The following is a 12,678-nucleotide window of genomic DNA, read 5'->3' on the forward strand; positions in this document are numbered from 1 at the left end:
AACAAGAAAAACATGAAATCTTGGATTGCAAACCTGTGCCCTCAGGCTTGTGCGTAAGGGGCCTTCTTGGTTTTGTAAGCCTAGTTTTGATTTCAGTGCACAATTCAAGTAATTTAATATTTACAGTTTAATTCAATAAGCCAAAGCACATCCAAACAGCAAAATGTATTAAAAGTATAAAGTAATAAATAAAACTGGCTAAATTACTAGTAAGTCACTAGTGTGGCTGATACAACTGCTTTCCATTTTTAATATATATAAAAGCTCATTTAAAAGTTAGCAAATTCTCCATAACTATGTGCTTACCTAAGTATCTTAATCAGATGCTAAATGATGTGCTAAAAACAATTTTATTTCCGTGACAGTTACAGATTATAAGCGCAGTGCTTGATCCCAGGTGTCTGTTTTAATGCAGTTGTGTCAGTGATGAAAACTGTGAATAGGCAGTGTCGTCTGATGAGTCTCCTAAACTAGTGGTTTTCAAAATGGGCCCGCCAGGGGGCGCTAGGGGGGGCTCAGACAATTGGAGGAATGATAAGGAATAAAATTGCAAAATAAAAAAATATATAATCTAATTATTTTTAACCATTCATTCATTCATCTTCTGTACCCGCTTATTCCTGTTAAGGGTTACGGGGGTCTGCTGGATCCTATCCCAGCTGTCATCGGGAGAGAGGCGGGGTACACCCTGGACAAGTCTCCAGTCTATTGCAGGACTAACACATAGAGACAGACAACCATTCACACTCACACGCACGCCTACGGCCAATTTAGAATCATCAATTAACCTAATGATCATGTCTTTGGACGGTGGGAGGAAGCCGGAGTACCCAGAGAGAACCCACGCAGACACAGGGAGAACATGCAACCTCCACACAGAAAGGCCCAGTCGGCCCATGGATTCCAACCCGGGACCTTCTCGCTGTGAGGCATCAGTGCTAACCACCTCGCCACTGTGTCGCCCTATTTTTAATAATTTTTTATAAAATATAGTCTAATTATTTTTAAATCATTATCATAAAATATAACTATTCATGATATATCATATCTAAATGTTATTTATCATACTCATCTTTCTGATTCCCTTGTGCCATTTATCAAGCTGCTTTGCTCCTCAAGGTAGCGTGTAGCTAACGCAAAATGGACAAGGTTTTGACAAGAAAGAGACAGAAGGAACAGACCAACACCCCTGCTGTGGAGGAGACTGCTGCAAAAAAGCCTAAGAACTCCTGGCCAGCTAAAATCAGAAAATATGAGGCAGCACTTATGCTAAACAAATGTAATAGTTATTGAATAGTGAATAAAAGTAAGAAAAACATTCTAAAAGTTGATGTTTCTTTACATATTTTGTAGCATTGTCTGTGGGTTTGCAAAGGGGGTCCTCGGCCAGAAGCCTTGGCATGGAAAAGTTTGGGAACCCCTGTGTTAATATACATGATGTTGGAGCCAAACAAAAATCAACGCTTGTAAGACACGATCGACAAATGCTATTTTTATTTGCAGTGTAGTTAGTTTCTCACTAGTCAAAATGCAGCCAGTTAAAGAACCAATAACTACTTTAACTTGTCCTTGAGTCTTGCTCAAAGTTTTTTTTCATTTTAAAGTATACTTTGTGGATAATGTTTCTCACCAGTGTTCAAAAATGAGGATTACGTACGAGTTTTCTCCACTTTTCCTGAGGACTGTCATTTAAACATCCTCATGAGAGTGCTGACTCAAGGCAACATCACGGTTAATGAACAGGTAGAGCTGAGAAAGCTCTCCAGTTGAAAGCATGTTTTAAGGGGGTGTGAGCTGAAGCTGATGGATGATCTTAAAGCAAGATGCAAATACTGGTCTGAGGTGTTGTTACCTTGGAAAAACAGGGAAGCAATTCTATGAGGCATTTTTTTCTGCCAAAAGCCTCATTGTGACGGTTGAGGTGGAGTGATCTGCAAACGATACAACAAGACAGGCTACAACTGCACCAACAAATTCATACTCAAGACAAGATGGTGCTGGTTTTAGTTTTTTGGTTTGTTTTTTTCCTAGTAATGGTAAACCAGCTTTGGAGTTAAATCTCATGTGGTCTGTTCATTCTTTGGTAATACAAGCCTCTGAGCTGCATGGAGTTGACATGTTTGTGCAAAACCTTTTAATTATGCTACATGTTCTCACAGTGTCTTGGGGGGCTTCCAGAGATGTCAACAGTGTTAGTCTTCAAGTGCCTTTATAAATGTTCAGCAGGGTTGAAGTCAAATGGAGGGAAATCTGACAGTTGGGCTCTTTGGTCTTGACGTTCTTGCAAAGCTTGGGTCCAGTATCCTGCTGCAGTAAGAATCCTTGTCCACAAAAATGCAAACCGGAAGGTGTAAGATCCTGAAAATTAAAAGCTAGGGTGGGATTGATGTGGTGCAGATGTCCAACTCCAGGGCAGCAAAGATACAGACATGATAATTGTCTAACAAAGACAATTTGCACAGAATTAAATGGTAGATAAGTCCTAGGATACAGACACATATACTGCATACAGGGTGTCTGTGGTAGGGGTGGACCAAACTCGGGGTGAGTCCAGTATTGTCTTTGAAATACCGGTATTTCTTAACCCAAATCACATGTTTGCTTTAGAGGCCTTTTCTCTTCCTCTAACACTCTGCTTTGGATGCAACTGATACAGTTTCTGCAGAGCATTTTAGAGCTCCACACCACTTACAAACATTCAGTCTGATTTGACTCTGAGAATGCTTCTCTTTTCTTAGAATAACCGTTTGATTTCTGATGCTAACTTAGTTCCAATGCCATGTTTCCCTCCATCACAATACAATGTTCTGTTTGGAAACGTGAGGCACAGCCGTGTTTACAACAGATAGACAATGATTTACTTGTAGCAAATGCTCTTGCTGAGTATCTCCAGGTTGATGGGGTAAGAAGAGATAAATGTATCAAAGAATCCCTCCTTGTCTGCACAACAGATGTTAACAGAAGAACTGTTGTTAACAACAGAAGTGTTACCATAACTGACTGTTACAACATATTTGCCATGCATCAGTTTTGCTGTTGATTGACTCGATCCAGCATTGCCTTCAGGATCTACGGTTTAGATCCAAAACAAACAAAGTCTTTACCTTCCACACAAGGAAGGCTTAAGTGGATAAAATTCAGCCTCGCTGTGAATAAGCGTGTCCAGATTACAAATTAGTTTTTCAACCTCCGTCTCTTTGTGATTGGTTTGTGTGTGTGATGTAATCTCTGTGGCATGCATGTTTTGTAATGTATTAAGGTAACTTCAGGTTGCAGCTGTGTCAAATCACACCCAATCACACCATGTGATGGATGTATCCCTGGTATGTAATTGATGTGTGCGAACAAGTTGCATTAATTTTTTTCTTCTTTCGTCCAGTGCTTATAAATACTGTAACTGTCTCTTTCTCTTCTGGCTTCGAGCTCAGATTTGCCTGAGAGCAGACGCCACCACCGGTGCTTCCACACAACATGGCCTGTATAAGGATGATTCACTCTCTCTATGAGGCTGGAGGTAAGGGAAGCCCCTCGAACCCCGTGAAATTTAAAGGCCAAGATTACGAGGTCCTCAAAAATACTCTGCTCAAGGAAGGGAGGAAATTTGAGGATGAAACGTTCCCGGCAGACCTCAACTCTCTGGGAAAACTGGAGGATATGACAGCTGAGCAGCTCAACGAGGTGGAGTGGCTCCGACCACGTGTAAGTAAACTTGTCCAAATTTTATAAAACGGGATAAAAAAAGAAAATGATCGAAGTGACTCTCACCTTTTACAGGATATTAACCCTGATGCCTCATTTGTTGTGGATGGGACTTCAAGGTTTGACTTCACACAAGGAGATGTTGGTATGCAAACTTAAATTAGGCAATGTATTGTAAAGCCCATGTAGAAAGGCAAAAGCTTCATGAAATAATTCAACTGCAGTTGTGTGCTCTGCGCTTGTATCCAGGTAATTGCTGGTTCCTTTCATCTGTCGGAGCGCTGACTTTCCGTAAGCCACTGATGATGCAAGTGGTGCCTCAGGACCAAAGCTTCAAGGATAACTACGCTGGAATATTTCACTTCAGGGTAAATATATACAAACTCACAAGATCTTTTCCATTTTCAAGTGAAGTTTTAAGTTAGAAATATTTAGCTTTGTACTAATGTCAATGCTTCTTTCAAGTTTTGGAGATTTGGAAAATGGGTGGATGTTGTCATCGATGACTTGCTGCCGATACGCAACAAGAAACTGGTGTCAGTTTCCTCCCGTTGTGGAAAAGAGTTCTGGGCTCCCCTTCTGGAGAAAGCATATGCCAAGTACGTGATAATCTATGCACACTGTAAATACACTCTGAGCAAACTCAGTTTGTTTAGAGGTTTTTGTGGATCAGCACCAAAATCAACATTCTGCTACATTCTAAGATAGTTGTCTAACTTTTTACGTCAGGATTTGTGGATCCTATGCAGACATGATCGCTGGCAACCCACCCGAGGCCTTCAAGGACTTTAGTGGGGGTGTTCACATGAACTACATCCTGTCCGAAAGTAAATCTGACCTGTGGGATGTCATGAACAGGGCCATCCAGTGCCAAACTATGATGGGATGTGGGACTTTTGGAGACGTAAGTGATAGACATATGTTTCAATATATTAGAAGATAAAGGGGGGGGGGGGGGGGAATCAACAACCTCTGTACATCTGTGAAATACATCTTTTTCAGGAGAAAGGAAAAAAAATAGAAGAAGATTTTGGTCTAGTGGAAGGTCACGCCTTCGCTGTCACAGGAGTCCGGCAGGTTTGTACTTAACTTTTTCTTCCAACATAAATACCATGTTTCAATACGGTTCAGATGTAAAACTCACTTCAGTTGAGTCAATACATTTTGGGGGGATTTTATCTTTTTATTGTTTATTTATTTTGTGCATGTAATTCAACAGGTTGAGAGTCAAGGGAGGAAAGTGAACATGGTGAGAATCTGGAACCCCTGGGGTGAGAAAGAGTGGACCGGAGACTGGAGTGACAAGTATGCCCTCGTCTTATCACATGCTGTCACCTGCATCAGTGCAGCTCGCCAAAGCTCTTGACATGGCTGTTCTGGTTTGTGCTGCAGGTCAAAGCTGTGGGACACTGTGCGAAAGGAGGTGCGGGAGGAGTGTCTCAAAGTGCACGATGATGGAGAATTCTGGTAAAGCTGCCAAAACAAATACTTCTAAGCAGCATGCAAATCCTCTTAAAAACCAGTCACAATGGTCTTTTGAATATTTTTTACTCTGACTTGCCGCTGAGATTCACTTGATTCATTCAATTCATTCAAAACTAAAACTGTCAACCAAACGACTAAGTCTTCATTCTCACTTTTGAGATATTTTAATCTAGGTCAAGTTCCCAGATCATCAAGATCTTTTAACAAATATTTACCAATAGGTTGGTTTGAATCAGGCGGCACGCACTGACCTGCTGTGGGTCAAAATAATTAGCTTTTAAAATATGCATCCTTATCAATCACGGTTTCAGGATGACTATGGAAGACTATTGTGCCTATTTCGAAGAAATGGACATTTGCTGCGACAGCCCTAACTTTGTGGACGGCGATGCTGAGTGTCAGTGGAACTGTTATCAGAAAGAAGGCCGCTGGGAGGCAGGAAAATCTGCCGGGGGCTGCGATACTGAAACGGGTTAGGTTCTCACAATACTATTTCATAAACGTTAACTCCTTTAGTTAGTCTTCTTAGTTCTGTCTTCTTCAGTTTATCTAGGAAGTTAAGATTAGTATTCATTTCTTTACATAACAGAAACACAGTTGTAGTGCTCCTAGTAAAGACTCTGAAATGCTCACTGACACAGTATTTTGTATTTCTCAGCCATAAAAACTTGTACAAAAATAACCAAGTGACCACCTCATATTTTTCCTCAGAGGAGTTTTGGACCAATCCACAGTACCGTCTCACAATAACAGAGTACAAGGGAGACAAGAACGTCTTATTGTCTCTGCTGCAGAAACCTGATGAGGAATACCGCAGCAAAGTCAAATATCACGAAATGGGCTTCACCATCCAAAAGGTCAGTGGTTTGCGTTTGCTGATGTGTGAGTTAATGATTAATCAATGTGTTGAATTTAAATGAAATAACTAATCTCTTATCCTGGTCCTTCCTTCTAAACAGTTGCCACCAAAGGTAAACAAAGAATCATTTATATTAACTTTGTATTAAATAAATAATCAAGGTCACACACATAAATCTTCTGAATATACATAAATGAATAAACATGCTCCTATTCTAATTTCCGCAGACCCCCAAAGGGCATCTTCCATCTTCGGCCTTGAAGAACACTGCACCGATCAAACTTAGTGCGATGACTGCGACAAGAGAGCTGATTGAGTTACATGGTTTGGAGGTGGGAGAGTATTTGATCATTCCCAGCACCCACCACCCCAACCAGACTGCGAGCTTCCTCATTACCGTCTACTCCAAGGCAGAGGCAGAGTTGGAGATTGATTTTGAGATGGAGTTGGAGTTGGTGGCCGAGTAGACGAAAAACAGCTCGTACTTAATAATGATCAGTAAAAGATAAAATGTAACCCTCTGCTTGATGATAATAAATGGCTGATGAGTATAAATAAAATGCATTTTCTGGTCAAGTCTCATTTATTTGTTAAGGCTACTGCCAGGCTCTAACTTCACAGATAAACTCGTTAACAGTGCTGCAACTGTGCCATTACGTTATATTACTGGCGCTCTATGTATGAAATTTAGATGTCAACAGCTGCTGTAAACATCTGTAGCCGATTGAGAGACAGAATTAGATGTTGGAAAGTTGTTATAATCATGGATGACTCAACACATGTCAAAACCTTACCTTAGTTGCAGCTGTTAATATCTCCTTAAGCAGTCACTCTGAAGACCAATGTAATATTATGAACACGTAAGAAACAAATGATTTGCGGTGACTTTATGTGTGATTTAAGTCCTCCGAAATGCGCAAATGTGTATTTCAGCAAGTTTATGAGCAGGAATCAATAGTGCTTAACATAGGCTGAATGTGGGCTAACATAGTTTAAGTCTTGTATGGTGACATGTCATAAGGCAGAAGATGGAAATGAATCAGTCAGGAGTTTTACAAAATGTTTGGCAATTAATCAGTTCACTGTCTGTATATGCTGTTGGATGGTATATTTCATGACATTAGTTTTATACTGTAAGAGCCCACGACAACAGGGTAACTAGTCATTAAAGCTGTCAAATAAACGCAGTGCAGTAGAAATTGCATTATGTAAAGCATCGTGGTAATAAAATGGTAAAGTACAAGTACGTCAACGTGGTATATAAGTAGAAGATCCATAATAAAGACCTTGGTTTGAGAATAGTATGTTTATGTTTCTCCGAGGGCTGTCTTTGTTTTTACTTTGACAGGTGAAAGCCTTCATTATCACAGTAAAAAAATGCATCAACCATGGTGGCATGTCACAACAAGAAAAACATGAAATCTTGAATTGCAAACCTGTGCCCTCAGGCTTGTGCGTAAGGGGCCTTCTTGGTTTTGTAAGCCTAGTTTTGATTTCAGTGCACAATTCAAGTAATTTAATATTCACAGTTTAATTCAATAAGCCAAAGCACATCCAAACAGAAAAATGTATGAAAAGTATAAAGTAATAAATAAAACTGGCTAAATTACTCGTAAGTCACTAGTGTGGCTGATACAACTCCATTCCATTTCCCTGTAAAGCCCAAACCATTAAATAACTGACAGAAAATTCCAATTCTTTGAAACTGGAGCCTTTATTGGTCCTTCTGAATTTTTTTTTTTTCAAATATCAATTTCCATATAGGAGTTTTAATTTGTATCATATTTGATACAGCGGGTCACAATGCTCAAAGATTCTTTTTTTTCTTGTACAAAAAATACACAAACAAATCCAACAAATCCAACAAAAACAATGCAACAATGGAACTGGCAGGGTGGAAGTCTGGAAGACATAACATTTCAGTTATTTTTACTCATTTTGCGGTTCACAACCTTTTTATTTTGAGTGATGGTAGGCTTGAAAACAGTTTCTGTCCTTGTTCAGACAAAGATGCACTCTGCATTTCTCACAGTACACATGGGCAAAGTGGCCTACGCAGTGCTTGCATCTCTGTCGGGTTTCCCATGTTGGGAAATGATGAAGGTCATCCTTTCTCACATCAGGGGGCAGCTCAGGGGTTTTCCTCTTCCGGGGAGGGGTTGGCGTTGCTTCTGGAGAGGACAGTGGTCTGCCACACTTTTTGACCTTTCCTGCGCTTGTGAGGGTGGAGCCCACAGAAGCCTGAAACCTTCGAAGGGGCAAGGCTTTCTGCCTTGCCTGCAGTTTCTCCAGGTCTCTTCTGTAGCGGATCCATGCATTGATTACTGCCTCTGTAACGGTGTGCCACCAAATGTAGATGTGCCATCTTCGGGATCTAAAGTTGAACTTGTACAGTGCAGATAGCATATCAAGAAGGTCAGCGCCTCCCATGAACCTGTTGTATGTGTCAACAATGGCTGGTCTGGGAACCATTATGTAGGTTTTGGCTTTCCGATCCCAACGTTTCACATTGCCCAGTGGTTCAACACCAACAAAAGAAGAGAGCAGGTTCACAGCTTTGTTGTCATACCATCTCACAATGATGTTTATGATGATGATTTACTCTGAAATCCAGAGACCCCCTTCCCTTTGTCTTCAGTTCTTTCTCATCCATCAGTTTGCAGTTCTTCACCCTGTTCATTCAGACTGTCCCTATGTAGTAGATTCCTCTTTGTTTCAAATGCTCCACCAATGGAACTGATGTAAAGAAGTTGTCAGCAAAAACTTTGTGATTTTTTCCTGCTGGAAGGGTTGAGGTCATTTTCAGGACAACATCTCCTGTCGCACTAACATCAGATTTCTCTTTGTCTGGATTTTATCCCCCTTGGCACACGTCAAAGTCATAGAGATAGCCACTTTGGCCGGCACGTCCCCACATCTTGAACCCCCACTTGTGAGGTTTTCCTGGCATGTAGCATCGTAGATTTGATTTTCCTTTGAAAGGCATCATGATTTCATCAACAGCGTGACATTCTTCAGGAGGTATGCAAAGAAATTGTTGGCGTAGTTTCTCTAACCATGGCCTGAGTTTCCACACTTTATCCTTTTTTGCATCCTCAGACACACTGAGGTTGTCCTGAAAATTCAGGAATCGACCCCGTGACATCACATCACACACTGGGGGGTACCATGTCTCCATCTCCCAGTAAGCTCGTGTGTTGGGCGTCTGTACTAACCCCATGTGCATGTACATACCCAGAATTTGCTCAATTTCGTGGGCATTTGTGTTCACCGACTTTCCATTTTTCTGCACACTGTACAAGTTTGTTTCTTCTGCAATTTCCTGTAGCATTTCCTCAGTCATAGGTTTTCCTCTTCCTCATCATCACTACTATCTGGCTTTTTTGTCCAATCCTTGCAGTAGGAGTCCATTCCTCATCCTCCTCCTCATCCTCGCCATCATCTTCCCCGAGCTGCTCCATGTTACTTGAATTCCCATCCATAATCATCTTCAGAGCATCTTCAACACTGTATTTTTTTGCCATCTAAAACACACATGCACACAAAAAACTGATTATTGTGTATTTTTTCTTTGAATTGGTCAGTTTTTAGTGAAAATCAGTAAGCAAAACGAAGTTGCTATCAATCATACCATTGCAACACCCAACTAGTCATCAATCATCATGATACAGCAAGTTGCATATCTAATTTTTTGTTCTGAATGTACCAAATAATGTAATTTAAACATTTAATTAGTTTACTTGAAAAATAAAAAGACTGTATGTTGCTTGATGTTATTTATAATGCATGAAATACAATAAAATGACAATTGACTGATTTAGAGTTACATGACCTTATACACCCGCTGTATCAAATTTGATACGTCATTTTTCACACGGTTTTACCATAGATTATGAAATATTAAGTAATTTCACATTGCATCAACCCAGTAACTGTTCCTATTGATGTTTCACTAAAATTTTTTTTCGTACCTTAACCTTTTCAAAACTTTTCAAAAACTTCTTAAAAAATCACATCAGTCCACTTCCTGATTAATGGCAGTCTTGTAGAACGGCGGGAAAGCCCTCTAGTGAGCAGATTACTGCCCCCTGGTGGATTATCCGTGTACTGCATGTATATAATTGTATACATCGGGTTTTTCAGGGAAAAAATTGTCACACTGCTCATGTAGAGGGCTCAAAAACTCATGTATCACATATGATACGTTTGGCGTTATAGGGTTTTAATATAGACCTATATAAAAGCTCATTTAAAAGATAGCAAATTCTCCATAAATATATGCTTACCTAAGTATCTTAATCAGATGCTAAATGATGTGGTAAAAACGATTTTATTTCCGCGACGGTTACAGTTTATGAGCGCAGTGCTTGCTCCCAGGTGTCTGTTTTAATGCAGTTGTGTCAGTGAGTGAAAACTGTGAATAGGAAGTGCCGTCTGATGTTTCATTGTCACTGTTCTGAGTCTCCTAAACCAGTGGTTTTCAAAATGGGGCCGACAGGGGGCGCTAGGGGGGCCTCGGACAATCAGAGGAAAGATAAGAAATAAAATTGAAAAATAAAAAAATATATAATGTAATTATTTTTAATCATTTTTATAAAATATAGTCTAATTATTTTTAAATCATTATCATAAAATATAATTATTAATTATATGTCATATCTAAATGTTATTTATCATACTCATCTTTCTGATTCCCCTGTGCCATTTATCAAGCTGCTTTGCTCCTCAAGGTAGCGTGTAGCTAACGCAAAATGGACAAGGTTTTGACAAGAAAGAGACAGAAGGAACAGACCAACACCCCTGCTGTGGAAGAGACTGCTGCAAAAAAGCTCAAGAACTCCTGGCCAACTAAAATCAGAAAATATGAGGCGGCACTAATACTAAACAAATGTAATAGTTATTGAATAGTGAATAAAAGTTTAAAAAAAAAAGCATTCTAAAAGTTGATGTTTCTTTACATATTTTGTAGCATTGTCTGTGGGTTTGCAGATGGGGTCCCCGGCCAGAAGCTAATCTTGTTTGGGGGGCCTTGGCATGGAAAAGTTTGGGAACCACTGTCCTAAACTACCTGCTTCTCAGTGCTGATAAATTACATGCTGTCATTATTAAACCTGATTTCTTTTTTTCCCCCAGATGTATCCACTTCAAAGGGACAGAAAGGCAAGATTAAGGTTGGTTTCATAGAGCTTTGTTTCTCAAGTAAAATGCATGATACGTAGTGATGAAATCTAAACTGAATTAGCTGGAATTACCGTCAGATTGCTCAGTGGTGTATCTTGATTTTCTGAACATGACATGATGCAGGTCTTTTAACAAATGCACAGAGTGCTAATGCTACTATGTTTCCTCCTGCAGCTGAGAAAACCTGTGTGAGCAGCTATAAAGGCTGTTAAAGCTAGAAGACACCACCTGATGGCAGTGTGTGAAAGATGGGTAAGTTAACAGGTCTTCATTAGTGACACTTAAAATGAAGTGCCGTCTGATGCGACAACTGACAATGTTAAGTCCACTTTTCTGCACCTTTAGTTTCACAAACGATATGGCTACCCTTCTGTTGCTTCTCTAATGTTGTCTTTTTCATTCTCTTACAAGTTGCCATGTGTTGCTCTAAGCTCCCAGCTAATGCAGCACAGGTGACAGTTCATTTCACACAGGTAAATTTATATTTTTACTTTATTTTGTCATAAAATGGAAGCTGCTTCTGTTGTGATGAAACTAAAACTGATATAGCTGGAATTACCGGCAGATTGTTCAGTGGGGCAAATATTTCAGGCGAAGGTTTCAAGCTTCTGTGGCCTCCACCCTCACAAGCGCAGGAAAGGTCAAAAAGTGTGGCAGACCACTGTCCTCTCCAGAAGCAACGCCAACCCCTCCAGGGAGGGGAAAACCCCTGAGCTGCCCCCTTAATACTTTGTTTCACAAATATTTTTTTCCTTGTTTAAGGTGTTCAGATCTGCTGAGAAGTGATTGATCGTCAGTCCAGCTGCACTATTGAGATGATCACTGTAAGTTAAATTAGAGATACGTCATGTTTGTTTCGATGAACTCACTTTCGTACACTGAAAACGGACTTCAAAGTCTGTTGTGAACAGGTTTATACAACAAGATTGCAAAAAATGCTCATGTTGTACATTAGTGAGTTCATTGAAACTTCATTGCCCAGTGGTCAGTGAATCCCTGAGCAGCTTTATCAATGATGAAAACCTGGAATAGGAAGTGCCATCTGATGCAACGACTGATGATTTTTTTCTGATCCTCTTTTCTGAGTCTTAAAGTTGCACACGATGGATGTTTTCAAAATCACTTTGTCTTTTCTGATGTCTTTATTCCCCCCCCCCCATATTTGTTTTAATTACAGGTGCACTTCTGCCAGCGTGACTGTCGCCTGATGTTTGCAGTCAGGTTGATTTGACAGGTAGATTTTTAAGCTGCCGTACAAATAGTCATGATTAATTGTTGTGATGAAATCTAAACTGAAAATGCTGGAATTACCGTCAGATTGTTCAGTGGTGACTCTCGGTTTTCTGAGCATTAAGTGGCAGGATCTCACGGTGTGAATGAAATTATTTGCAAACTAAACCTTTTTTTATCCTTCAGAATTAGATGGTTGCTGCAATGCTGCTTCAGTATACCTG

The 12,678-nt window shown here is 40.0% G+C and overlaps 1 protein-coding gene across 2 annotated transcripts; it reads left to right on the forward strand.

Moving 5' to 3' along the window:
* Nucleotides 1-3,043: 3,043 nt before the first annotated feature.
* LOC311502840 (calpain-2 catalytic subunit-like) lies at nucleotides 3,044-6,696 on the forward strand. 2 transcript variants are annotated; one of them, XM_084565245.1, is made up of 12 exons: nucleotides 3,044-3,699; nucleotides 3,775-3,844; nucleotides 3,949-4,067; nucleotides 4,165-4,298; nucleotides 4,429-4,603; nucleotides 4,702-4,776; nucleotides 4,919-5,004; nucleotides 5,092-5,166; nucleotides 5,496-5,656; nucleotides 5,896-6,041; nucleotides 6,144-6,155; nucleotides 6,271-6,696. In XM_084565245.1, exons 1-12 carry the CDS (start codon nucleotides 3,472-3,474, stop codon nucleotides 6,508-6,510), a joined length of 1,521 nt encoding a protein of 506 aa, XP_084421371.1. In that variant the 5' UTR covers nucleotides 3,044-3,471; the 3' UTR covers nucleotides 6,511-6,696. The 2 variants fall into 2 exon arrangements, with proteins under 2 accessions (XP_084421371.1, XP_084421370.1); XM_084565244.1 differs by lacking the exons at nucleotides 6,144-6,155; nucleotides 6,271-6,696 and having other exon boundaries at nucleotides 3,044-3,514; nucleotides 3,593-3,699; nucleotides 5,896-6,117.
* Nucleotides 6,697-12,678: the final 5,982 nt, after the last annotated feature.

This window comes from Chelon labrosus, assembly GCF_963514085.1.
Source record: "Chelon labrosus genome assembly, chromosome: 17".
In the NCBI taxonomy this organism is placed as follows: domain Eukaryota; kingdom Metazoa; phylum Chordata; class Actinopteri; order Mugiliformes; family Mugilidae; genus Chelon; species Chelon labrosus.

What these genes read in the sequence shown, in the direction of transcription:
- LOC311502840 (XM_084565245.1), top strand. Translation starts at nt 3,472, where the DNA reads ATGGCCTGTATAAGGATGATTCACTCTCTCTATGAGGCTGGAGGTAAG. An exon ending in GATGTGGGACTTTTGGAGAC is followed by an intron (nt 4,604 to 4,701) that starts GTAAGTGATAGA and finishes CATCTTTTTCAG; the next exon opens with GAGAAAGGAAAAAAAATAGA. An exon ending in GGGCTGCGATACTGAAACGG is followed by an intron (nt 5,657 to 5,895) that starts GTTAGGTTCTCA and finishes ATTTTTCCTCAG; the next exon opens with AGGAGTTTTGGACCAATCCA.